Source organism: Haemaphysalis longicornis, unplaced genomic scaffold, assembly GCF_048455015.1.
Source record: "Haemaphysalis longicornis isolate Haplotype H1 unplaced genomic scaffold, Haemaphysalis longicornis Haplotype H1 scaffold_2, whole genome shotgun sequence".
Classification (NCBI taxonomy): domain Eukaryota; kingdom Metazoa; phylum Arthropoda; class Arachnida; order Ixodida; family Ixodidae; genus Haemaphysalis; species Haemaphysalis longicornis.
The window spans coordinates 153,418,541-153,442,176 of record NW_027526295.1 but is presented as its reverse complement, the minus strand read 5'-3'; the positions used below and the strand labels follow the sequence as shown (position 1 = coordinate 153,442,176).

Here is a 23,636-nt window from a genome sequence, read left to right as displayed (position 1 = left end):
GTAGAATCTTAACAGCATAGTTGCGTTTTTGTCGATATCTTGTTTACCGATTACGCGTTTCTTGTGAAGGGGGGAGCAAGAAGACGCGGACCGGAAACCGGCTATTTCCTGCTCTGACGTCATTGGAAGAGGCACTCCGGAGTGATATATGAGCCTGCGGGCTTTACAGAGCTTCGTGAACGACCATGCTTGAATTCTGCAAGTATAATATCAGGCGTACTAGACGGTGAGGTAGCCAGCGTTTATATCCATGGGGTGGTACAACTCGTGGAGCAACTTAGCTTGTTTGCGAGTAATTTTTTTTTTGTATAGGAACACATGAAAAACAACTGTTCGCGCGAAATGAGGCGCCTGAAATCTCAGTGTCGATGTATAAAAATAGAGCAGCTTTATTGTTCTTTTCTCAGCAATTCGAATGCACTTAAAACAACAGACGTGCACCCTATTTTTAACGCACGACAAGATTTGGCACGAGTGTGTACAGATATGTACATAACATTTATTGCGACGTGTCCCACGGCCACGGCTTGTAAAAAAACAGCAATTGCACAATACTTTCACGTACAAAAAGACGTTATCAACAAATGAACGATTATGAGAGGGATTTTTCTTTGGCGACGCTGATAACAGATACTTGTTCCGAAACTCATGAGTGATGGAAAGAATAAAACAACAGGAGAAGATAGCAAGGGAATTGCCATCTTTCTTTGCGTATACAAAATAATACTTTTGCAAATACACAAAAGAAGCAGGTGAAAGCCAGCAAACTAAAATAATGCCAAGAGGAATCAACTCTAGACACATACTCAAATAACCGAATAGGTGATCTGGCGGAACACCGACACACTGCCGCAATTCATACTATTTACAACAATATTGCAATACGTCCCGACTCCCGAGAAGCATCGTCCTCAGTGATATCCATTCGTCATGCGCAACTTTCATGCAAATTCGCGAGTGAGAAATATACCGACACAAATATAAACAAGGCGAGAAAAGGCAAGTTCGACCCTATATATACACAGCGCACAGCCATAACATGCGCTTGTCACATTTAAATTTACAAATAAACGAATGCATCGCTTACAGCAACAAAAAAAAAAAAACACTTTCGACAGGCTTGGAAGAAAATGTCGTGAAACGCGAAGTAGCAGATACGCATATAACCAACCACTGACGACTTTCACACACGCAAAACACACACACACACACACACACACACACACACACACACACACGCACACAGAAAACCGTAAAAATACGCTTTTATCAAGGTAGTTCATTTTTTTACTCTAGTTGCTATTGCAAGAGAAACACATGTTAGCTGTTGTAAAATAAGGCCACGAAATGGGGTTAAGGCACAGTTGGAAGCGTTTAAATACATTTCAAGTATTGCACTCCGCATGAATTAGAAATCGATGCACTACGACCACATAAGACAGAGCTTTTATGATGGCTATTCGTGAAAAGTTGGGATATCATTATCAGTATTGCACTTCAGACAACTAGACAAATGAGCGTAGAAGAATAACACTCTCTGATTTGTATTCGAACAAATGCAGCTATCACAAATGTCCTGACTGTCGAAGAGGCAATGTTTACCTTCACGTTTTCTGGCACATTAGAAGGCAAAGTGCTCGCCCATATGTCCCTGAAAGTATTGTCAGGCAGAATGCGTACTAGTAATAGTCACGCCAAATTAGCCTGCATCATGTGCTGGCGTGAAGTGAGTGACCAGAAAACACCAGTATTCCCAATTATGCTAGAAACATGTGCAATTTTAACATCATATGCCCATTGATGGTGCAAATAAAAATTTGTGGACAGTTCCGTAACTTTCGGTGTTCGTGCGAGTCTCGAAGAGTGATCAACACATCCTTACCCCGTCTTTGGGGGTTTGTTATTAAGGATGTGGCTTGTTCAGAAATAGCGCTCTTTGCTGAGAGAGGTTATCCCAGGCAAACAAACAAACAAACAAACAAACAAACAAACAAACAAACAAACAAACAAACACTCCGATCATGGCGCTCAATTTTACAGGAACTCCTTCGCATTGTGGCACAAATGGCGTTCGAAAAAAGCGACGTTTACGGTCTTGTGGTGCACCAATGTGGGCTGGAACGAAGCCTTCTTGAAAAGGCTTGTTGCTGGATTGCAATACAGACGTCCTCAGACTGCTTGGTGTTTTGTAGCGGTGCTGCTACCATGTCTTCTCCACGGGGCGCACTTGACTCGCGCGCGCCCATCAGGTGGTCCATGGAAGAGTGCCAGGGAGAAGATTGTGGTCCACAGCTCGAACAGCTCCTGCGAATGCGGATGGGAAAAATTCGCGGAGAATTAGCCGCGGCGCTTGAGAAACAAATGGCTTGTTCTTCGTTCATGTATCCCCGATACTTCGGGTAGTGGCCGAATCTACAAAGTATTCACGCGCTCACCTATGGCCCCCCTTATTCCCACTACGCTACGCCAACTCTTGCATGTACGCTCACTGCCTCGCAATATGCACCCCCACCACCACGCCGACCGCCGACTGGCCAGGGCAAGGCAGCACTGCGGTGGTATGCCTGCACAGCCACTTGGCAAACGTGCAACGAAACGCGTACGTAAACAGATTCCTTAATAAGGGCGATAGTCTTTCTTGGGCTACCTAAAGGCGGAAATTTTTTTTCAGTCAGTCTGTCAGTCATTCGATTCAACTGCCCGATTAAAAAAAAAATCGGTTGAAAGAGGGCTTGAAAGCGAAGCATGTAATCCCAAACTAGTAAAGCTGCTGCCATGGCTTCTACATGTCACATTGTTCTGTACAAATAAAAACCTAAGGCATACCTCAGGAAACATAGAAGCATACGTAAACCAGAGTCCAGCGTTTATTTAGTTAAGAAAACACGTTGAATTCGTTTCAGTGATAGCAAATAAAAAAGGGGCGTTGGAACGGTGTGTGGAAATGTCCACGGAGCCAATGGAGGAGACCGTCGTCGATAGAGAGCATATATATTTACGTAATTTACAGAACCATACTCTAAGAAGCCATCTTGAAGCATCGCTTCGTCGCCTATGAGTGTGTTGAGCTAGGTGCCTGCGTCGTATTCGTCGCCATCGAAAGTTCCAACCACGATGTTTAGGAGAGGCGAGATAAAAGTGATCACATAAAACAGATGCCGGTTCGAGTTTTATGCTCATTATGCGATCTCACGAAGACGTTACCCTCTACTCTGTCCAGCCTTGTTAGGTCGCGGAAATTGGTTTAACGCAACGCGGCACAGACGGTATGCAAATCAAACCCAAGCTTAGCCGAAGCTTTTATTCCCAGCTCCGCAAAATGCTGTCGGTATTCCTTAGTCGCTCCCGATTTGTATTTAACCCGCAATTCTCAACCTACGAAACGAATAAAACAATGAACACACAAATAAAGGATTATGCAGCGTCCCTCCTGCGAGCTATTGCCTCACAAGTCCTTGTACGGCGAAGGACACAAGCACAGCTCAGGCGAAAACACTCAAGAGGAGACGGCTGCGCGCTACACATTCTTATAGGCGGCAATAAAGCCTCATTCTGGCCCCTCCGCGCGTCCTTTCTCACGTCTGGAGACACATTCGAGTGCCCGTCCTTCTCGGGCCGCGGCACATATACCGATCCGCACGTTCCACCGCGCAAGAATAAGGCGCAGAAACACGGGGCGGGAAAAGGCGCAATCGCGCACTCAATCTTTCCGAGCGAACGGAATTGATGGGATGGACGCGTATCAGCTAGGCAGCCGCGGCCCAGGCGGCAGCCCCGAGCCCCGGACTAAGATGAATGGGCCCGTTCGCGGCTTGGCGACCGAGCGATGAGGGCGCGCGCCTCTTCGGGGCCGCCTTCCCCGCAACCCGACGAGCCACACCTGCGAGACCACAAGGTCTAGCAATCGTTGCGTGGGCGTAACGGTGTAGGCTGCGTAACACCATCGTGGCGGCGGTGTTATATTGCAGACGAATGCAGTTTCTTGAATACCGCATTTGCTTGCGGGGAAAGATATGCACGATGGAGGGTGACTGCCCCAGTCGTCATGTAAGCTGGCGCCGACCTACCTGCACCTCGTTTACCGTTAGGCTGAGGTTGCTGGCGGCGTCGTCTTGGACGCACAGTTCTACCCGGTGTATATACGGGTGCCTGCCGGTGCTTCGTGGAGTTACCCGCGTGAAATAACCCCCGGGGGGGCCGAAGCAGCTGCTACGCAACCTTTCACTGCAGCCGCATGAGAGATGCTTGCAACGCTGGCTTAATCGGGCTTGCTTTAACCAATTGGGTAATAAAGCCGCTACCTCATTATAAGGACACTGGAAAGTCGGAGTTTCTTTTTATACGTTCCGTTAACAATGGAGGACTGTGCATATATAGGTGACAACCTACACGTTGCACACGTATGTTAGGACTTGTGGAAAGGAACAAAATGAGTGTGCTGCCACTATCGCTATATTTTAATTAAAGACGCAAAGGATTCCTCTCGAGGAGGGCCGTAACAACTGCCGCCGCAACGCTTCCAAGCCAATCACAGTATTGCCACTGGGCCGTGGGTTCGCCGAGGGTGCTGTTCGTCGCTAATGGAATCATTTTTGTACTGGCAGGCAAGAGCTACTAATCCTCGCAGAAAAAAAAAAATAAAAACGCCCCGAAAAACGGGAAAGGCGTATGACAGCTGCATTGCCGGACAAGCGTACGCAGTTTTTGGACAAAGGAGTAACTGTCGCGGGCGGCACCCGCTCGCTCAGGAAACTGGCGTTTTCCTGTTTGATTTTCGTGTGCTCATTTCTCTATGCAAGCGAGCCAGTTAGACTCAACCTTATTGCCAGTTCATTAACTAACACTCCCGTGCGGACATTGTTCTTGCTCTAGAATCAAAACGAACGATCGTCAACTGCGACGACCGCGCTCAACTCGAAGATGCGCACTATTTTTCCCTCATCTTGATCGTTCCTTCGGTATAGCGCCGCGTGCCCGTGCATTTTTTGTCCCGGGCCGTGAATTTCTCGTGCCGTGCTACGAAAGCTCTCTCTCCGAACAGCAGAAAATGCAAAGAAGAAGGGTCCGAGAAGGAGAGTGCGTCATTAGAGGGGCCCGAGCCGGGTGGGCGCCGCGGGGCGCCGAGCCAGGGCAGCGCGTCGCCCGACGACGACGGCTTGACGACATCCGATACAGCGTACACTGGAAGCTCCCATCAGAACCACGGCCCGTGAACGGCCGCTCGAGCGCTTTCCCCTACGCGCACCGCGGCGCGCATGCGCGGCCTCTTCACCCTCCCGCCTAGATTTTTCTTTTCTTGAAAAGACGTTTAGTTTGACTTTCCTGCCTTCGCTCCTGTGATGTTGTGCCTTGCCTCTACGTCCTTTTTTTTTTTTTTTTTTATTACTTGCTCAAGTCTCCCCCGCTGCTTTCTCAGACCACGAGCGGAGCGGCTCTCAGTGGCAATATAAGAGCGACTTCACTACGCTCCTCGCTGTCAGGGCTCCCTTCTAACTTTGTGGCAAGCGCCCATTCCCGTCGCATTATTTCTTGTCCTCGTTCACACTACGGCGGTTGACTGCGTGGCGCGAAGAGTGGCGACAGCCGCCGCCGTTACTTTGCGTGCGCTTTATTTGAGAGAAGCGTGCTCTCCAAAATGCAGTGATGTTTGCCCCCCTTGCAGTCCCCTACAGCCGCGCCCTCCCGCTCCCCATCGCTGTGTCTTACCATCCAAGGAACATGCGTCGAGATTCTGCTCTAAGAAAAGGCGCGGGCGCGGCGTTGATTCGAACTTGACAGACGGCCTCCGTCAGGATTCGTCACCCGGATATATGGTTTCATCGCGACGGGCTTAAGAGAACTTCCGCTGCGCTACTCGCTCGGGCATCGCTGTGTCCGGCTCTCCTGGGTCAGAGGTCGTAGACTCCAACGCGGAGGGCTTGGTGTCTTCTTTTTGATGCGAGAACCTTATACGCCTCTCGACGCTACAGCTCCGACGTCGGCAAAATAGGACAGTTGGCAAAATCGGAGACGTGCCGCGCGCCGTCATCAAACATTAAAAAGAGAAGTAGCAGAGACCGGAATCGAACCCAGAGACCCGCGGCTACAAGCAAGGAACTTAACGACCACTCCACGCTTTCCAGGCGTGTTCTTTTTTTTTTTTTTTTTTTTCAGCTCCGACTTCTCCGAAAAGCGACGACTGGAGGAGAGGGTACGGATGGCCAACAAGGTCCACGGCATCCCGGACTAATGACGCCTCCCACAGGGTGGGCGCCCTAACACTAGCACCTTCACTCAAACCAAGGATGTTTATTCACCATTACCGGCATCGCCTCGCTCCTGTGGTTCTGAACTCCGGGAGGCGACGTTTATTCATTGCCAATGTTGGATACTGCCAACTGGGTGCAGGAACTCCCCGAAAGATGGCCAGCTCACGCCTACAAGACCAGCACCGAGAGGCAGACAAGGCCCGCCGGGCAACAAAGGACCAATGCCTCCTATACCAAGGAGGCCTACCATCCAGGGACGACTACAATTAAATGTTTATCCCTCATCCTCTCAGTTAATAATCAAGGAAATAACCAGAAGCAGGTTAGAAGATATAACATATTCTGCTAAATTTTCCACAAAATGCTGCCACGCTGCAAGCTCTTCTGTGGCGTCAGCGACGATCGAGCATCCTGAGCGGGTCGAACGGCGCCCCTTGCTCTTATTTACTCCATCGCGGCCCTCAATTCGGCCGCCAGCCATGCCTATTCTAGGCCGCCGACTTGGCGTAATCCGGCAGGCTTAGCCAACGTCCCTGTGAAAACACGCGTCGCCGACTGCTTGTTTTTTCTGCTGCCTCATCTGTCGGTCGTAGCGCGTGTGTAAGGGTGGAGAGGAGGGAGCGTTCTTGTCTGGCAAAATTTGCACTATATCTGGGCAGTTCGCCCCATCTGCACCGCGCTTAACCGGAACTCTGTCGCTAGAACGCAAGGAAACAGGGATTCTGGAAAATTCATGTGGTCGGAGCGGAGCAGGGAACGGGGTTTGGCGTGGAAATCGAGATCTCGTGGCTGAATTGACCAGTGGAACGCGATATAGACCCCGTCTGAACCCGAGGTTTCTCGATGGAGCGCAATGGAGCGCTCCGCCACGGAGCGCGTTCGTCCCAAGCGACCATGCAGGCAGGAGAGAGGTATAGCATGCAGAGCGGAGGACCGCGCTGTCCCGCTACTGTGCCCGGTAGGCGACCGGCGCTACTGCGCGTGCGCAGTGTCGGAAAAACTGGTTTGTGCGCATGCGCAGATGTAGCGGGTACCGTACCCGGACCGGTTCTGCGCTCTGCTATAATTCGCTAATCACACAAGCCCGCTCCCGATCGACCGGTGAAACGTGAATTGTCAAGAGAAAAGGAACCTGCATCCAAATCGACCAGCTGGGTTGTCCTACGAGGGGTGTCGTTGCGGAGAAGTGTGAATTAATTCAGACCAGCTGGGAGTCTGTAATGCGTGCTGAAACTTCGACACACCGAAGAGTTCGCTTTTTGCTTCCTTCAGAAAAACAGACGAAACGGTCAAAACACGGATCGAACCCAAGGTCAAGGGCGGGTCCGCCTTGCAATTTGCGTGTTCGTGGTTATAAAGGTCGCTATTATCGTCATTATAGTACTGTTATTATTATTAATGCAATCATATTCCCAAGAGAATAAATATTGAGCACCAAAATAAATGGGTTTTGGTGCATCTCGAATCACTATGCGTTCCTTGATCTAAAGCAGTGCGATAATGAGCCATTTTTTAATGCGAAGGCATTCTTAGGAGGCTCCCCCACGAAATCTGTCCGTCTATCCATCACTCGTGACACCATGCGCCTGGATAAAATACGCCTTGACCCTATCGGGGGTCGATCGGCCGATGATCGAAAAGATGGTCAGATGAAACGATGACTGCCTGGCTCATTGGCCGACGGCACGTACTCCAAGCGCAAAAGCAAGATGTACAGGGCTCATAATAGCAGTACAGAGGTCAGGCAAGGCCCGCATCAAGCGCGGGGATTTTTAAAGACCATAGTCTTTCTTGGGCTGGTCTGTATGTCTGTCTGTCTGTCTGTCCGTCTGTCTGTCTGTGACTCGATTCAGTCACCCGGCCAAAGCAAAACAATGCCTGCGCAATAGTCTTATATAGTCACAGCTAAATCTACCCGTCTATGTCCGGTGTAAGGTTCATACTTGTCAACATTGTTGAAGAAGAACAAGACATTACGCAAATATGAGACAATAAATCAATACAGGGGTGATATTTGCAGTGTTCCTTTATAAAAAATCAAACATGCTTGATTTTTGCCCAATATAAATACTTCATCAACTGCAGAAAAAGAATTCACTCCGCGGTCGCCTGCTGTCGCCCGCGCCACTATAGCTTCTGGCGTCATTTTAAGAAATCAACCAGCAACAGTTACGCAAGGTTCCACTAGATAGGTTCCACGTTCTGCTTGCAACGCACGTGCAGTAGGAAAACGCGGTTCTATAAACGTTGAAGTAGGGCGCCTCGATTAACGCGCGTCTTCGCCGTCCGCGGCAGCGTTCGCATCGAGACACCCGGTTTGGAGCAGTGGAACGCGGGAAATTTAAAATGACTTAAGCAAGCCTTTGGCGTCTTTACCTTGGGAGGAGCGCGACGCAAGAGGAACAACATGAGAGGTGAGCGGGAAAGCGAAGGGAGGCATTTACTTCGCAAAAGCCTATAAAGACTATCGTCTTTTGACGACATTTGCAACGAAAGGAGCAGATACGCGGCCAATTTTTTTCTCTTTGTCTCTCTCTCTCTCTCTCTAGAGTGTACATATCATTACAAACACAATGAATCTAACCTGCTTAAGCGACACGCGATAAATGTTTCGACCAGCGGTCCGCGATAGCCGCCTATTTGCCAGATCGACCACGACAAGTTTGCTCGTATGTGGAGCAGAAGCCTAAGAGAAACGCGTGCTTGTAAGTGGAATAAATTTATAGCTTGATAAATTATATTATGCATTGAAGCCGCAGCTTGCCGTGCCTGCATTTAGAATCGCGCCTTCGCCGTGAGATGGGCGGCTCACGCGTCTGTGTTGCTGCACACTGAACTCGAAAAATCAGTTTGCTGTAAGCGAACGGACTCAGTGAATGTCTCATTTTTTCGCGGTCTCCCGGCGCTGGCGTATGCAGTGGGAGAGGGGGAGGGGGGTAGATAGGCCAGTAACTTCGAATATCATGAAATAATGACTACCGATAATTTCATTGACACTGCCGCAAGGTACGCACTAACCACATGTGACTGCTATGTGCACTCTGACTATGACGCTGAACCATTTCGTGATTTCACTGGAAGAAAAAAAAGTAGCTAACAAATGGGCAACTTACGTAGAGCACGACATCATCCCGATATTTTTACTGGAATAACTTTTGGCTTTGACTCTTTATGTTTTTGTTTTGCTGCGGTTTATTTTCCTCGTTTTACCTTTCATGCTTTCCTTTTCCCCCTCGACATGAAAAAGTTGAGCTTCCTTTGGTATGTAGCCGACACAAAGCATCCTCAAAAGCATTCTTGGAACACGTCGCATCAGCACCAACCTTCAGAATGACCCCTTTTGGGATTGTCTGTCGCGCAATGATTAGCCGAAAGCTTAAATTCCCCACTCGTCAGTTGACCGCACACAGTTGTGCTGCGGTGGTTTTGGGTGCAGAAAGCCACATGGAGATGCGACGGCCGCAGCTAGTCTAGCTAGACTCCCTACCTGTAATGTAGGAGGCCAGCGTCGGGCTAAACCAACGCCACAACGTTCATTTCGGGCGCTGCGCAGCCAGGTCGGGCGGGCAGCGCAGGCGCGTTCTGCCGACCCCCGCCGCATTTCGCGGCAGTCCCCGTCGCGCACGTGCGCGGCACGACGGGTCTATTCCTTGCTTTGTCAACACGTCGTGCGCATCAAAGCGTGGTCGCCCACTCATTGATGTGTCCGAGCCGCCGAGTCGACATGTCAGACCCGGAACAATGGAAACTTCGCCCGGTAACTGAGCAGTGTAACCATGGTAGACAGAACGTCTGGTGCCACCTCATACCTTTGACCTCTGGAATGACCTCCAGTTCCCGTCCGCTGCGGGCATTCCCATGGTGGTAATCGCGGTCGTTAAAGCGTGAATGGCAGTCATCCTCCGCCTGTTTACCAAGCGAACGAAAGGAAATCTCCCTTCAAAAGCTAGCAGCGCTTCTAACGATTTTGGGGTGACCGACACGTTTTCATAAGGCCTCCCCGGGCCTGCCCGTCGGGCGAACGTAAAGGCGTGGCGAACGAAAAAAGGCTTCCGTGGTATTTATTCGCGCTCCTCGGGCCTATGTCAGCCCCGCCGGCGCAGAAACAAGCAATACAGCGAATGACGCTAAACCCAACGAACGATATCTGGTTGCCGAGCGGTTTTAATTAATTAGGGGAGGTGTAGAAGGTGTAACCCATGGTATACAGAGGGCAACACACTTGTCGATAACGTAGTTTCCGTACTTTGAGCCCTATCTTACCTCGCCCGAGGGGTGAAACAAGATAAGGCCCAAAACGACTACTAATAAAACTACTGATGCGTTCTGAAGTCTAAGCCCACCCCTTTGGTCTACAACATTTTTGTAGAATGTTTGTTTCAGCAGTTTTCAGATGTAACTAGTTGAATTTGAACTCGCTGTTATAGACAACTGTGTTGCGCACATGGGATACATAATGCGATTCAATAAGTCCCACGTCCTTCGAAGCAGACGTTGTGAAATTCGTCTTGGATATTTCTCTGGTCCAGCAGCAAAGTCTGCCGTCTTCCGGGTGCTATTCCCTTATCGACGTTCGACGACCCGGTGTGTCCACGATGACGCCGCGGTCGCGGATGAGAGATGCACTGACGTTGCGTGCGCTCTCATCCGGCGGCTGTGCCGCGGCAAACTATGCTGCCACTGGACAATACCCCTTTCAGCGACCTGACGGCACCTCAAGAATCAACCGGCCAGCGGTGGTGCTGACAAAAGCATTGCTCGCCTTCTCTGCGTCCTCCAGCCGCGCAGCGCGAGATGAACGCGCCAGACGATTTCGGGAAGGCGCGACGCAAAGAATACTGGGGATTTCTTGTTCCCGTCACGGTTCCGCATCGGCTGCGTTCAAAAAGCAGCTTCGGAGTACCTGCTCTTCCGGCGCGCTCCGCGGTGGAGCACGGTGACCGCTCCGGATCTGCCATTGGAATCCAACATTAGTCTGCCGCCGTCTGAATAGGATGGGCTTCTAAGTTCTAACCCAAGTCGATTTTCCGCTCCATTCGCCTTCCCTATACCAGGCGTGCGTGCACGTTTATGTTCCCAGTGCGCTCATCCCAAATCTTGGTCCCCTTGGCTGCCAACCCTACCAGCTTTGTCCTAGCGCGCCTGGGGCGAAGAGAGAGACGCGACAGTCGGCACTTTGTCCTCGTTTCCCGCAACGCTAATGGGACGGCCCGTCAAACGGTCAGCGAACGAGGGCGTCTGGAAGCGCTCTAGGAAAACAATGCTCGCGGGACAGGTTCGCTATTTCTTCTGTTGTCCTTGGGTTCTTTCTTCTGTTGTTCTTGGGTTGTCCCTGGCTTTCTCTGCGGAATCGGGACGCGCGCACCCGCCGTTCCTCGAACAACACAAGATTAGTCGTCTCCGCAGGCCTTCGAGGCCCATGGCTCCCGTACACGAAAATCTTGAGCTTCGCGAATGGGAGCCTTGGGCCTTCAGTTTGGCCGCAGGCCATTTTGGAAGAGTGCTGGCCCCGTATGGGCAGAATACGTAGCCTCCATCTACAGTATATATACACGGACGTGAATGTACGTACACACAATATTTGCTCCTGGACCGTAAACTAAGTACCGTATAGCCCACTTATAGCGAACCCCTTTTTAACGAAATCTCGGCTATAACAAACAAATCTTAGTTTGCCGTTACCATTTGTATACATATATTTTATGTCCAAATATAGCGAAAAACGGATAGAACGAACTGATTTCCGCTTCCCGATGTGTTCGTTACAAGTGGGCTGGACTGTAGTTATCCAAAGAATATGGAACTCAGCGTAATGTCACATTCGTCTCAGACACCGATTGCAGTATGAGTTCTTCCAAGATACCTACCTACGTTAGATTGAGGACTATACATACAGCATTCGCGAGAAATTGGAAACAAACATTTGTACGTGTCGGCGCGGCGCCTAGACGGACAGGTATCGAACACCGCTGGGGGATACACAGCTTCGCTGTAAAAAAATATAAAGGTAGGGGAGGTGGCTAACGCGCTCAAGAAACGCCAGTGGTTCGAGGTAGTGCGGATTTGAAGGGCTACGAACGAATTTGTTCCTCCCGGGAACCTTTAACGTGGGTTGAAATCTGCCCGCACAGAAATCCTTTAGGTGCGAAGCCCCTTAGGGACTGGATCTGTTGGTGTCTCCTGTCGTCGTAATCGTCGTTCGTCTCATGTAGTCGTGGTACTAAAACACCGGAAAACTCGTTCACGCCTCGCGCTAGAGATCCTCGTGCTTCAAAGACAAGAGACTTTTACATTAAAGCTGCACACCTGCACCCCCCAACGGTTTCATCCCCGTTGTCAAAAACGCCAAGGCGCCAAGAATACACTTATACACTGCATGATTCGCCCCTCACCAGGTTTCCTGTTAGTGGAGATGGCCCGGGATTTTTTTTTTTTTTAGCCTCCATCAAAATAGCAGCCGTCGCTACGGGAAATCAAACGTGTGACTTGGCGCTGTGCGATCGATTTACCTCACTGCCGCGCGGTGACAACAGCGCGATGGGGGTGCCGTGCGATTTGCTTCCCCAAAACTGCGCAGCCGCATCAGAAGCGTGCCACCAATGCCATGGAGGAACGCCAACAACAACATGCTGCGTTCCTTTTTCAGAAGCGCCGGAAGTGCGGTTGCTGGCTTCCGCAGCCTTCGAAGTCCGCGTTTTCTACGAACGTCCCACCTCCCCAACAATTTTCTCCCGAATATTCGTATTCGTATTCCAAAAATTGTGCATTTTTTTCTTGCAGTTTAAGTTGTCTAGTGTAGTCCTGTAATGTGCACAAAGTTTGGAAATGTTCGATTTTACTGTATGTACGCTTTGCAATTTGACTATGCACGATTTTGATGTTACGGGATGCTCTTGCTATCACCTTGTACATAACCCTGTTGCAGTACTAAGTTATTTGCGTTCATACATTCCCTGTTAAACAAAAAAAGAGACGAGGAAGAACAATGAATGAACGATGTGTTTTGTATGTCACGCCTCGTTCAACTGTGAAATAGTGTTGTGTTTGTTTTTACCCCTTCCCCCCTATGTAATGCCCATCACAGGCCCTTAGAGTACTAAAATAAATAAATAAATGCAGAAATAAATAAATAAATAAATAAATAAATAAATAAATAAATAAATAAATAAATAAATAAATAAATAAATAAATAAATAAATAAATAAAAAGCAATGATCCACGGGACAATCCAGTCATCCCCCCCCTATCGCGAGTTCTTCCGAGTCCATTCATTGCCCGATCTCTATCAATCTGCATGAATATGCATAGCATGTCTGTTGTCTATTGTTCGGTGGGGTCTTCCACAATAGCTGGAGGACTATGGGTCCTGAATGAAACTGCATTTTCCCTTCTTTTAAGACAGAGAGTGATTGACAGACAGAGACATCCAGAGAGCGATAGACAGATAGTGAAAGAGAGAGACATACATACATACCTACAGACAAAGAGATATTAATATAGAGATGGAGAACAAGGGAGCGTTAGAGAGACCCGGTTCTCAGTCCAAAAATTCAAACACCTAGGACTTCTTACGCAAGTTATGTGCGAAAGCATGTGTGGTGGTGAATGTGTGCGGGTTGGTATGGGGACGTCCCAGCCGAATGAGAACTGGGGCGGTATTCTCGTAACTTTCCCTTTTGAAAACGTCCCTTTTGCGCCCCTTTCATCGTGACGTACTTCCGGTTAAGCAATAAGCGATGGCAGTAGGTTTGTTGCGCTTGCGTTACGTCACTTCCGGTCGTTTGCTTTTAGCCAATCAGGGCTCGCCAAAAAGGACACTTTTGAAAGGGACGCAAAAGGGACAAAACTCGAGAATACCGCCCCTGGTGAATTTGTCATGAGCTTCTGACGGCATTAGTCATCACCAGTGGCCAATCAATCCCCTTAAGTGGGTGTGTCGTCGGCCAATTCCCTTGAGTAGGAGGAGGAATGCCTTCGTTCAGGCCTATGGTAACCTTAACGTTACGCCCAACGAAGTGCTAAGCAACGTCAAACTCTTTGCACGTCAAACTACTGGTAACGGTTGACGACGGCAGACCCGGAACCACGACATTGTCTAACGTCGGGTCGTCGCATACGACGTCAGACCGCCGCGCACCTGCTTTCGCAGACAGTTGTCTTTCTGGTGCCAACGATTTGTGGCACCATATCGCATTCACGACGCAGACGCACTTTCGTTGAACGGACTGTATAGTTGTGCCGCGCTAAAAATGTGCTAAAGCTTCAAGGCGCCTGTAATATTCAGCCTTAAAGGCGTGCTCAAACGACTTCAAGTTCAGTACAGAAACGCGAAAGAAAACCAACGTAAAGCGATGGTATCGCGCAATCACGTGCATCTGGAGGCCGGGAAAATAGCATGCGCCATGAGTCTCTTTCTGCGTGTATATCAGAGCTGCAGTCTCAGAAAATGTCATAAACATTGGACTGCACTGAACAGCCTTCGCGACAAGGCCTAACGACCGGCATCTGCTTGTTTAGACAAACATAGGACCAGTTTACGCACACACTACACGCTGCGATAGTCGCAGACGCCGTTGAATTCAAAAGAGAAGAAAAAAAAAAGGACACCAATATTGCATTAACGAGCACAGCCCCCGTTTTACTTGTTTGCCTTCTGTTCACTTGCTTACGTTGTACAAGAGTTCTCCACGCGACGAGCAGTTAGACGCCCGGAGGCGGCTTTCGGCAAATGCGCCGCATAAATGTGTCCGAGCGCGTGGCCCTTGATCGCGCTGGGCCGCCAAGCTGTGGTTTATGGGTTGTCCGAAACGGCCCTTCACGGGTCGGTCGCAGGCATGCAAGCGTGGCCGAAGTGCTCGCAGTTGCCCGGCCGTTACAGCACCGCTGACAAGTGAACTGCAGGGGCCGCAGCCACCACAGAACCCCCCGCCCCCCTCCTCTCTTCCCCTTCGCAAACCGTGCTGCTGTCTGCTGCTTGATGTACTGCGCGGAAGAATTCAGACCGCCCTCACCCAAAAGAGAGGCTCGTTTCCCGACTCGCGCAGCCAGAGCACTGGTGTAGTGAGCAGTGGTGGTTCGGCGCTAGAGGAAGAAACCAACAAAACGTGACCAGGGAGCGAGGGGAGACGCCTTGTCGATTGTTGTCCGTTCCGTGCCCACTCACGAGGAAGCGAAGACACGCGTTTCCCGCCGTGTACGTCCTTTGTATCGGGATCGCGTCCGCGCGTGCCTCGAAGAGAGGAGTGCGCATGACGGTTCCCTGCGGCACGGCCGTGCGTATTTCTCGAGAACGTGAACGAGGGGCGGATGGCCAGACTGTGCTGTTGACGGCTTTGTAGCCGCGTTTAGAAGGTCGTTCTCACGCGTAACTACCCGTGTATTGCGAGTCCAGAATGACGGGTGTCGTATGTCGCGGACCTCGTGGTTTCCGAGGTGTTCTTTGAGCAGGAAGCGCGCGTCTAGGATCTTGTCGACACCGGCGGGGTATACCAGGGGGAGTAAAGTTGCCAAGTTATCGCAAGGGAAAGGAAAATATAGAGTGAACGAAAAGGCCCGAAACTACCACGTCGTGTTAGGTCACCTAACCTCCTTCACGACTCTGGATGCATCCCGCAAGGCTACGACCGCACATGCTTATACAGTGTACGTCCACAGGAGTACGGAAGGACAGTTTCCTCCTCCCAAAGGGATGTGGATGTTTGGAAGCAAGGATGTTTGGAAGCAATTTACGAATGCTTATACTTTCACCAGCGGTACGGCAAACATCCTCGCTTGTTACACGTGTGCCACTGGTGAGAGTGCCGAAAACCTCTTTGCCACCGTGCCCATTACTCAACGCAGAGGCGTAAATTCTCTGCAAAACCTCGAAAACTTGGATACTTCTTTTATAGTTTGCGATGCTCACTGTCTTGGGTGCGTCGCAAGTGTGGGCCATGTCGCACCACCAAAATGCTACGAATGGTTTACTTCGCTTTTTGAAATACACAGACTGATGAGATTGATTCCAAAGGCATTGTACGCATGCAGTGTACTGCGTTTACTCATTCTCGAACGTTTTGCTTTATGTTTATGCAACGTACTTTCTCTCGTAACTCTCCTTTTGTTCTCTTTAGTGCGCAGGGCACCCAAACAGGCGCTTATCGAGTTAAAATTCTTATTTTCTTTTGTTTTTTTTCCACTTGGATTCACTTCGAGAGCTACCACTCTGCAATTCGAGAATGCTAACCATCACGCCAGTAAGTATAGGCTTTTTTCTTGCTCTTGGAACGCGCCTGAAATGAAGGGTAATCTACACCATACGCAACGATGAAACTCCTCTGGAATTTGAAATTACCGTACAGCCCGATGAAGTATTGCCGACACTTGATAGCAGGCCACGATGTATGGCGCGGGTCTGTGCGATTAATGAAGCAGTCGGAAACACATTTATTGCCCACACTTTCTGGAACATTTACTAAGAGCTAATTAAGCTTTTGGCAGAGTTTTGAAGTTAGCACAAACCAAATGACCTTGCTAAACTTGCAACCAATCGGCTGTTTAACAGAACAAAATAGTCCTGTTATAAACGTTGGGAAGTCCACAAACTGCATTCTCAGGAAGCCTTGATTTTCTTGTTTGTTTGTTCACGTCGACAATGACCGACGAAATGTTTCCCTAAAATTTCATGCGGCAGCAATACACAAACCGAGGCTTGATATCATGTCGCTTACGGGGACATGGTCGTGCAGTGGCAATTACGTTCCGTAGGTATACGGGCCATGGTCGCAGGTCTGTATTGCACGGTCGAGAGGCTATTTCTGGCTGAGGCAAAAAGCGAGATGATGCCGTGCGCAGGTGGGTGAGCTCCATGGTCGCCTGCCATAATACTGTTTCCTCTATTATGCAGCGGAGATATCGTCCCCCTTCCTCTTACGTAAGCGTATTAGCAAGTGTTCTCAACAGACGAGCAGAAACATTCGTCAGTCACAGAGTCGCAAAGAACGATCTGGATCACTATCGCATGCGAGGTTACGAGTGTTCAGCAGATCTGCAAATGTAGAGGCGCACCCCTTCAAATTTCAACCGCCGACTGAAAGTCTCTTTAATGACATTCATCTCGCCCTCAAGAAAAACAAACGAAAAAATGAAGGAAGCTTACTCTAACGAGCAAGACTTGAAGGTAGGGAAACTGTACGCAACCTTCACGACCATCACTGAGGTCTAATTCCATGATTGCAGCCGATTTGCTTCTCCTTCGCGGCCGAAACGACCTTTAATCCATCATTGGTGCTATAAGTGTGAGCTTCTTTCTGTTTTTTGAAGTAATAATCATTGGACATCACCTTAGAGGGGCGAACGATATATGAGGTGTCTTTCTCCTTCCGAGCAAGTGTTGCCACAATTATGGCTAACGCTTATCTTTTTTTTTAGTCTCCCTAACTGGGCACGTTTGGCTTAAAAAACGTGCGCCGGGGACGCTGGGCGGTCGCCGCGAGGCACGCACACATGAAGGCTCGGAAATTTCTCGGTATTTTTGGCTGCGGACACGAAAAATTACGATTTGCTAAACAGCTCCGCTGTTACCAAGAAAGCCGTCATGCGTATACGGTCAGCCGCTATGCCGTTCTGAGAGGAAAACAAAAAGCGTTTAGTGACAGGCACTAACAATTCTCGCATTAGGGACGGTCACTATTCCTTGTGTTGAGGGGAGGGGTGGGCTCAGGCCACTGAAAGCTATGCAGAATCATGAGTCACCTGTTTAGGCTGATTTAGTGGCTCTGTCGCTTCCAGCTAAAGACGCCACCCGTTGGAGAATCCGCGGGAATTTCGCGTGCGATGCGCATCCGATAAGAAGAAACCGGCAATTTCCGCAAGCTTGCCTCAGCTTATCTCCGACGGTTTGAGTTCGCTCCAACGCGCGGAGTTTCATTTTCTGTTGGAACATGCAAACAGGTTTTTTTTTTTTTTTTTTAACACCAATGTCTATCTACACTGCCTGATGGCTGTGCGCTGGTGTACATACCTTTCTATGTGATCTTAAGAGTTAACAACCTATATGCTGTCGGACAGAATAGTATTAGACGATAGGGCTTGACATGGTTTTCGACCACATCCACAAACAGGAAGAGACTGAATACAAAAAAATCCGGGGCCATCTCCACGAACGTGAATCCTGGGGAGGGGCGAAGCATGCAGTGTGCAAGTGTATTCTTGGCGCCTTGGCATTTTTTCCCACGGAGATGAAACAGGTGGGGGGCAGTAGAAGTATACAGCCGTGCTGTAAAAGTCTCGTGCCTTTGAAGCACGAAGCGTTTTAGAGGCGTTGGAAAACGAGTGTCTCGGTGTGTTCGTTTAGTACGCGTTACATTCTAGCGCGAGGCGTTGAAAACGAGTGTCCCGGTGTTTCAGCACCGCGACCACGTGAAATGACGACGACCGCAGAAGGCGGCAAGAGCTCGAGCCCCTAAAGGGCTTAGCCCCTAAAAAAAAAAATTCCCCGCATTTCCCCGTGGGGAAGAATGTGAAAGTGCGAATGCACGAGTTGAATTTGCGCGGTTCGGTAATGTTCGCGAAAGAGAGATCACACACACACACACACAACTACAAAGAAAGAAAGATGCATTTATTCACAGACACCTATTTGTGTTGTCGTTGTACTTGATTGCTAGAGCGGATCTCAGCTTTGAAATTTCGTGTCAGTACTCCTTTAAGCGGGTGCATTAGCCCTTCTCACGCCCGATTCCTGGCCAATCCCCCACGTGGGTATGTGCCATGTCAGCGGCCAGGCAGCGCGCGCCCATCTCCCCCCGTTGCCTAGGAAGACGAGGAGCGCGCGCACCCGCAGCTGTTGCTATGCGGACTACGGCGGCGGACGATTCAGGCTCGCTTAAGAAGTGCATTCGCACTTAAAATTCCAGAAACTTCAAACCGGAATTGTCGAATAAATGTTTAAGCCGCTCCGCTGAACACCGAGCCCCCTCGAAGTCGGCTTCAATGCCACACATACACGCCCTGCCGGGAAGACATTTTCTTTTTTCTTTTTTGAGCAACCTATAAGCAGCGTGATATCGAAGTAGGAAGGCCCTACCGCTCTAGAACAATGGAGGTGCGCGAAGCCCTTCTCAAAACTCTGGCTCTCATTCCTTTCCTCCTTTTCTAAAAACCTTTCTTGGTACGCAAAAAAAAAAAAAAAAGGCTTCGCTGCATGACTTGATGCACGTAGCACATGCTTTAAGGTTGGCTTTTTTCACAACCAATGCCGATGTGCCCGAATAAATGAGAAAGCTATAAGAAATTGCGAGCCCTTGAGAGAAAATGTATAGGTGGACGGCTATGGTTTGTATGGTGACTACTATAGTGATCGAATAAAGACACATACGCTTGACTTCCTCACAATAATTTCTAAATTAATTCACATATAGTCTGTGTCGAGATAGTTTCGATAAAACAAGAGTTAAAGACGTTGTTGTGAAAGAAAAAGTCCCTGGCATCCCGCGAATGCTAACTTCATCATCATCATTATGTAACTAGAATTCATGGAGCCGATGATGATGATTTTAGGGTTTTACGCCCCGACGCAACGCAGGCGATGAAGCGCGCCGTAGTGGAGGGCTCCGGATTAATTTCGCCTCCATCAGAAGAGCGGCCTCCGTGGTCGGGAATCGAACCCGCGTCCTCGTGTTCAGCAGCACAAAGCCTTAGCTAATTCATGGACCCCTCTGTATGTCCCGGTACTTTGTCTTATCGGTTTCCACAACAGCCGCTTTCCGTTACTATATATACACTCCCTCCGTCGACGGCCATAGATTGACAGAACTGTACCATTTAAACTTCACTGTGAACTAACGGCGACAAGTAAATGAAACTCGGAATAATTATGGCGTTATCATAGCCGCCAATTTCACTAACATTGTTTTCCAAGATAGCTACACCATACTGGAAGAAACAAATCAATTTACACTAGCACCTAATTTCAGTCAGAACCTATAGCGCAAGTCAGCTTCACTTATACATATGGGGGGAGGGGAGTTCTTAGTAGCACCTTTTTACTGATGGTGCCCCGGGGAACCCCAGATCAACTAATGCAAGCGCAGAGTGGTGAGCTACGAATCTATTCCGATTTCTCGACTAACTTAAACATGAAAGCCGAAGGTTCACAAAACGTGCGACATTATGCACACGCACACAGTGTTGGCGCAAGGAAACAAGATGTTTCTTCGATGCGCCAGTCCACCACCACAGAACCGCCATAAAAAAAAAAAAAATACTCCGGAGAAGTCCAAAATGGCAATGGGGGGACCCAAGTTTCTCGCAATAAGTGCAGCGTTCAAGCAAGGCCAGGGGTTCCCCTTTTGCAATAACTAGCTTGTCTCTGGACAACCATGACTGTGGTTTCTGCTTGCCTTCGTCGTTCTTCGTATTACTTTCGGCTTTGACTAACTTTTCGTTTGCTTTTGATGTCCGTGCCGTCGCCAGCGAGCTTCTTTCACGTTTCTTCTTCTCTATCAACCATAATTCTCAATCACTTGCGGGAAGATAAGGTGTTATCGAGTCCTTGCATTGGTGATAAAATCGCCTAATTAGGCCTGGGCAATCGCCATAATTGGAGAACCTTCTTCACACGTCGGTTGGGAGAGCCGCGCTTAAAAATAAGAGCTCCCGACTGCCGCCCCCCCCCCCCCCCCCCCCCATTTGTTTTTTCGCTCTGGAATTACCTACAGTAAAGTTCCGAGAGAACGCCCACTCCCCTTTAGGAGTGAAATATCGAATTTGCTGAAAGACCCTAAAGATCGCCCACCCCCTAAAATCCATGGCTTTAGCGCCGATAAGTGAACAAAACAAACGCGAACCATCGATTCATGTGACGTCACTAATTTGCCCTTTCCGCACTTCAACCGGAAGTTCGCCCATCTCGCAGTTTTTCTTGATATCTCTGTAGGTATGGTTTGCGGTGCCGCCACTTTTTTCGTAGTTTTTCGCACCTGACGCGAAAGATCGCCCACCTGGTATATTTCAATTGATATCTCTGAAATTTGAGTGGGCGTTCTTTCGGAAGTTTACGGTAGTACCCAACTACTGAGTAGAAAAAAAAAAGAAAAAAAAAATAAGGCAAAAGGGGCACAAGGAATGGCGTTAATGAATTTTTTTTAAAAAGAAAACAAGGTCTGAAGGAAGGGAAATCGAACCAGCCATTATCCAATCAGTAAGCAGAGGCGCAACCAGCGCCACGCTACCACAGCTGACAAAGCTATATGCTGAGGGGCAAAAAAGCCGATCACATAAAAGCAAGCCAGTAACACCGATCGGAAAACACTGCCGGCACTACATAAACTTCCTATAATAAAAGACGACTAACTTATTAACCCCGCCTTTGCAACTTATGGTCTCCTTGATTTGTCAGGGCGGAATAGTCCTGAGCTGTTCGGGGACCATCCAGGGCTGTTGCCGCAACAGAAATCGCATGGGTAGAACATGCGGAATATGGTCTGGGCACTTCGTTACCCGGGCTACAGTAACAAAAATGGCAAAAAGAAAAGCTGCTCTGTTCACCGAAATATCATTTGACCATACGACAAAAGTGGCTGGAGAAGGGGAGATCACTTCAAGAGATAACGCAGGTGGTGCGGTGGGCCAGAAAACTCGCGACATCGCTGGAAGGTGCAACAGATGCAGCCAAAGTAAAGGGGACAATGACAACGATGCAGAAACCCGTCGCCCAGGGAAAGGGCCCGGTGATACGGTGACTGCTATGGCACGCAGTAAAAGGCAAATGGTAGAGGGGAAAAAGTGTGCAACCACGCCGGCCATTGCTTTTGGGAAGGAAAGTTATTCCCGGGTTGACGAAAACGCGCGTGGTGCTTGCGCAGTCCTTCAGCGCACACGGCGCAAATTCAGCTGAATTGGCGCTCTCGAGCTTTCAATAACTCCGACCATTAGTGCGAAAAACCACAAAGCAGCGTACTTGTGTTTGCTTTTATGTAGGGAGTTAGGCGCGAACCGGCATTGTCGCGTTACGGGACAGGTTTAAGGAATGACCAGCTGCTCGGCGCTAGCGAACGGGTAAAATGGCTTTTGCATGAATTCAAATTCTCTGGTAAAGATCCTCATTCAAATCCCTTCAAAATAACCTTGCAGACTTCCTAAACAACATCGAAACCTGCCCTGTGAGAGGGAAATTAAAAACAAAAAAAAAAAGGGCACAGTGGCTCACCTGGGAAATAAGTTCGGGTGCTCCCGGCGTGCAGGCGGGCTCATAGCGTGGAGAATTCTCCTTCCATCCTCCAGACGGAGAAGGCGTAGCTGAGGTGCTCGTGCGCGATGAAGCTGCACTGGCTGCTCAGCTTGCTGTCGGGCTCGTCGCAGTTGAGCACCTCGAAGAGGAAGGCGATGTACATGGAGGCCAGCTTGAGCGTCTGGATCTTGCTCAGCTTGTCCGACGGCATGGTAGGGATGATCTTGCGCAGCGATGCGAACGCCTCGTTCAGCGACTGCGTCCGCTGCCGCTCGCGGACGTTGGCCAGCATGCGCTGATTCTGCAGCTCATCCATGCTCTGGCAGGGCCGCTTGCGCGACCGCGACCCGTCCGGCGACGACTCCCCGTCCGAGCTCTCCCGCTTGACCGCCAGGTGCTGCTGCGGCGACGACCTGCGCCTCTTGACGACGCTCCCGGCGTCCGCGACGGACAGCGATTCCTCCGGGCTGTTGGGGGACGGCAGCTGCTGGTGCGAGCTCCCGTTGCCATTGCTGGTCAAGAGCTGCGTCAGCGGGTGGTCGAAGATGATGTGCTTCAGCTGGCTGCTGTGCTCGTCGTGCTGGCCGTAGAGGTGCGGGTGCGTGGACAGGCTCTGGTAGGCGACCTGCAGGGCACGGCTGTAGTGGTGGCTGCTATCCACGGCCGACGGTAGGCAGCTGCTCGCCTCCTGGACGGCTGTGGTCGGGAACGTGCTCGGAGTGTGCGGCATGGCTGAGGGAAACGAGATTCGCACGGGAGCTGCGATCACGGCTGGCTGGCCCACAGTGAGGAAATGACAACACACCGCCGAGACCGCGCGCTTTTTCTTCTGGGGATGTGCCGGGGATTAGAGAGCGGGGCAGGGCTTGCTCGGAGGTGTAGGACCAATGGGGTTCTCGGCTGGCGGCGGCATCTCCGAGGCCAGGCCCGTTTCGAAGCTGCACCCTCGCCCTCTCTCCCTGAATACGCCTCCGCCGCCTCCTCCTCCTCCCCAGGGGGTCCACGTTCTCGAGCGCGCGATGTGTTCGCTTGCACTTCTGAGGGGGAACCCGACAGCCGCAGCGCGGTTTTCGGTGCGTTCGCGGTGGCCTTATGCGCGCACGCGTGAGTATTCTGCGCCGCTACCACTTTCTCCAGCACGCTTTTTGTGTCAAATACGCGATCAGGGCTGCGGTCTG

General features: G+C 49.9%; 1 protein-coding gene across 1 annotated transcript; it reads right to left on the bottom strand.

The window, feature by feature from the left end:
- Positions 1 to 390: 390 nt before the first annotated feature.
- LOC144169348 (twist-related protein 2-like) lies at positions 391 to 23,636 on the bottom strand. Its single transcript, XM_077698448.1, has 2 exons — positions 22,438 to 23,636; positions 391 to 2,304 (listed from the first exon to the last, which is right to left on the bottom strand). Exon 1 carries the CDS (start codon positions 23,186 to 23,188, stop codon positions 22,478 to 22,480), a length of 711 nt encoding a protein of 236 aa, XP_077554574.1. The 5' UTR covers positions 23,189 to 23,636; the 3' UTR covers positions 391 to 2,304; positions 22,438 to 22,477.

Excerpts from the sequence above, each read along its gene's own strand:
- LOC144169348 (XM_077698448.1), bottom strand. The coding sequence starts at position 23,188 with ATGCCGCACACTCCGAGCACGTTCCCGACCACAGCCGTCCAGGAGGCG.